The sequence below is a fragment of the Trachymyrmex septentrionalis genome, unplaced genomic scaffold (genome assembly GCF_001594115.1).
Source record: "Trachymyrmex septentrionalis isolate Tsep2-gDNA-1 unplaced genomic scaffold, Tsep1.0 scaffold24, whole genome shotgun sequence".
NCBI lineage: Eukaryota > Metazoa > Arthropoda > Insecta > Hymenoptera > Formicidae > Trachymyrmex > Trachymyrmex septentrionalis.
The window spans coordinates 1731290-1734615 of record NW_017305397.1 but is presented as its reverse complement, the minus strand read 5'-3'; the positions used below and the strand labels follow the sequence as shown (position 1 = coordinate 1734615).

The 3326-nt window shown below is 26.7% G+C and overlaps 1 protein-coding gene across 1 annotated transcript; it reads left to right on the top strand.

Moving 5' to 3' along the window:
- The first annotated feature begins 409 nt into the window (after positions 1–409).
- Positions 410–2561, top strand: LOC108748665 (dnaJ homolog subfamily C member 4-like). The gene is made up of 4 exons (XM_018486935.1): positions 410–614; positions 1304–1394; positions 1591–1748; positions 2109–2561. Exons 1-4 carry the CDS (start codon positions 547–549, stop codon positions 2431–2433), a joined length of 642 nt encoding a protein of 213 aa, XP_018342437.1. The 5' UTR covers positions 410–546; the 3' UTR covers positions 2434–2561.
- Positions 2562–3326: the final 765 nt, after the last annotated feature.

Genomic DNA, 3326 nt, shown 5'->3' with positions numbered 1-3326 from the left:
ATATCTTGTTAATCATTATATTTAATTTTTCAGTTAATAAATTAATTTAAGACACTACTATTACTGCAAATTATTCCGTGTTTCTTTAACAATTTTCTAACGTAATGCCGATCTCACGGCTCGGTAAAATAACTGTTACGAATTACTTAAAATAAAAAATATAAAATAAGAAACTTATTTAAAATATTAAATAAGTCAAAGTGTTGTTATTTAAAATAATGAATACTAAGTAACTTTTATTTTTGAAGGATTTAATACAGACACGAACCACATCTACTTTCAACGATACAATTTTATCGATAGTGTCAGAAAATGTATATAGTCACGTAATTCCCAAACTTAAAATGGATGTACTGGCGGTAGTGTACGGACGATTTCGATGATAACGGAGAGAAGACCGATATAGCCTCTCTCGGATTTCTCTTCGTCAGATATTTTTTTATATGAAAAATGGCAGCCATCATCTGACAGACAACCTGTCAATACGCAAAATGTTTCAAGTTTTCGAAATGATCACTTTGTTGAGAAATATTATATTGATAAACAATGGCACAGTTCACACGAGTATGCAAATCGGAAATCTGTTGCATGGCTAGAAGTTATGGAACTTGGAGGTTAGAATCTTGTTTCGTCGTCACGTTTTGTCATAATCGTCAAATAATAAATTTGTTTTTTTATCTAGCTACTTTTTGTACACTATTACAATCTTTGATAAATGTTTAGTATAATGTCCTTTCCGATTTTTCTGTAATTTTGTAAATTTATATATTTTTATGGGTAAAATGTATTTCGAAAAAAAAAAGAAAATCGTCTGTATTTTCCATTAATTTTAGTTTTTTTTGTCAGTATTTAAGAAAATTATATAATTTAATGATAACTCTGCTTATTCTATGCAGATTCTCTGCTTTAATTAATTAAAATCATTCAAATTATTTTTTTATATAACTTAAATTATAGCAGAGAATAGTTTGTGATTCAAAATTTACATTATTTATTCTTTTTATGTAGACATTAAAAACAAAATTTAAAAAAAAAAAAGGAATTGAGAGCGACGATTTTCCTTCTCAGAATATATTTTAAACATAAAAGTACACAAATTTGCGAAATTATAGGAAAATTAAAAGAGAGGATATTATATGTTACTATATATTAATATATTTATTCATAACCTTTTTCTTTTCTTTCTCTTTGTTTAACATACGAAATGAAAATGTATACTTATTTTGTTCTGAGTGTAGAAAGTGTCAGCCTGCTAAAAAAAAAACAAATTTATTATTGCCAATGTAGCACGTTCCTTTTAAAGGTACCAGCAGAATCATTATGAAATCTTAAACGTTTCACCCCATGCGTCGCAGAAAGAGATTAGACAAGCTTTTATCAAATTATCAAAACAAGTATGTAATTATCTAAATACAAGAAGTATGTAATAAATAAAATTTAGGTACTGAATTTGTATTAGGATAAATCATAAATTTTTAATTTGGATAATATTATAAATGTAAACAGCATTTTTTACTGTTTTCTGTATTTTATGATACATATACATAATATAATTAGCCTATAAACTGCGCATTTATTTTTCTTATTTAGTTGCATCCTGATATTACTGGTAAACAAGATCATACTGATTTTGTAAGATTGAACGAGGCGTACATGATTCTAAGTAAAGAAAATACAAAGCGCCAATATGATTTTGATTTGAAGTATAATAAATACAATCCATCTTACGTAAATAACTCACAGAATACGTAAGTTAATATTGATTTTATTTAAAAGTGCTACTAATATGAAATTAAATTGTATCTTCAAAATTTTTGCTTTTGCATTTCCAAATTTGTGCTTTGACAAAAATATCTGTAAAAAACTTGACACATTATTTAAAACGAATTATAATAATTAATCACTATGCTTTGGATGTAACACTGAAATTGTATTATTTTCCACTCTTACATACAACACTATGGGAGAATTCTGTTGTATGGATTATAGTTTTTGTGAATAGATTGAAGCAAAATGACTTTATTTTTATAGTTGATTCTATATTGCCTGTATAAACATGTAACAGTGAACAAAAAATGTAATATTAGTAACATAATACATTGTTGCAGGCAATATAGTAGTCAATGGGAATATGAAGTACGTACAGCAGGAGGACCGTGGCCGCCACCACCTCCACGACCACCGAATGAATACTTTGGCCTCCTAGTAGCTCTTGTGTGTGCTGGGTTAGGGTTCCTACAACTTTTTTTCATGCTTTATTCTATGAAAGTAAGAAAGATAGTAGCTTTGCGGCATACTTTAATAGAGAATAAATACAAACAAATTCGAGAATCGGCACGTATTAAAAATGAAAAGTTTTCTATAAAAGATTTTAATTCCGAAGAGGATTTAAAAGAGTATCTGAGTACTGCAGAAGATAGTAGTGAATGTTAGCAAAAATTTTATTAGAAATTAAAGAAATGACTTATTAGAGACATTGTTTTTTTTCGATTTCCTTTTTCTTCCTGTTGTACTGAAAGTAAATCCTATTACTATATGATTTTTATACAGAGATGGCTTTATATATTTATTTTGTGGGTTCTTTTTATATAAGATATTGTTTATCTGCTTAATAAAGGAAATTTGAAAGCATGCTTTATTAAATCTATAAAACGAAATGCAAAACGTTTTTCCTCAATGTCTTTTCTCGATTATAAACATTTTTTAATTCTTATACAATACAAGGTATAATTTGGCGTTTACATACAATTTAGTGTCCATCCAAACATGGGTCACTAGAATCCGTTCGTTTTTTTCACTTATTCAGAATAATTTTAAAAAATCTCTAAAAATTTACCAACATATTTTCAACTTTTTAGGATAAATATTGAAACTTTATTTTGGAAAGTAATAAAATGTAGTATAATTTATAATTTATCGAAAGACTCAAAGAAACTTGCACGAACAAGAATCGCCTAATTACTAATGACCCGACCTTGTACAGTAAGAGTTTATATATATATTTTTATTTTTATCTATACTTACATTTACATATACGAAGGGATGAAAACTATAATAATGTAAATAAAAAAAATTTTACTTAATGATTTTGAGAAACAAAAGGTTTTATTAGATTTGTAATAAATTCATGATATGACAAATCGAATATTAATATTGGAAAGAGATGAGTCATGATCTATTTAATTTTTTCTTTCAACATATCTGCTTCAATAAACTGCACCAATGGCCTCAAATCGATAGATTTAAAAAAGTGACGTACATCACTGGTTGTTCTTTCATATATAATAAGAAAAATTATGATAAGAAAATTGTTTTAACAATAAAAT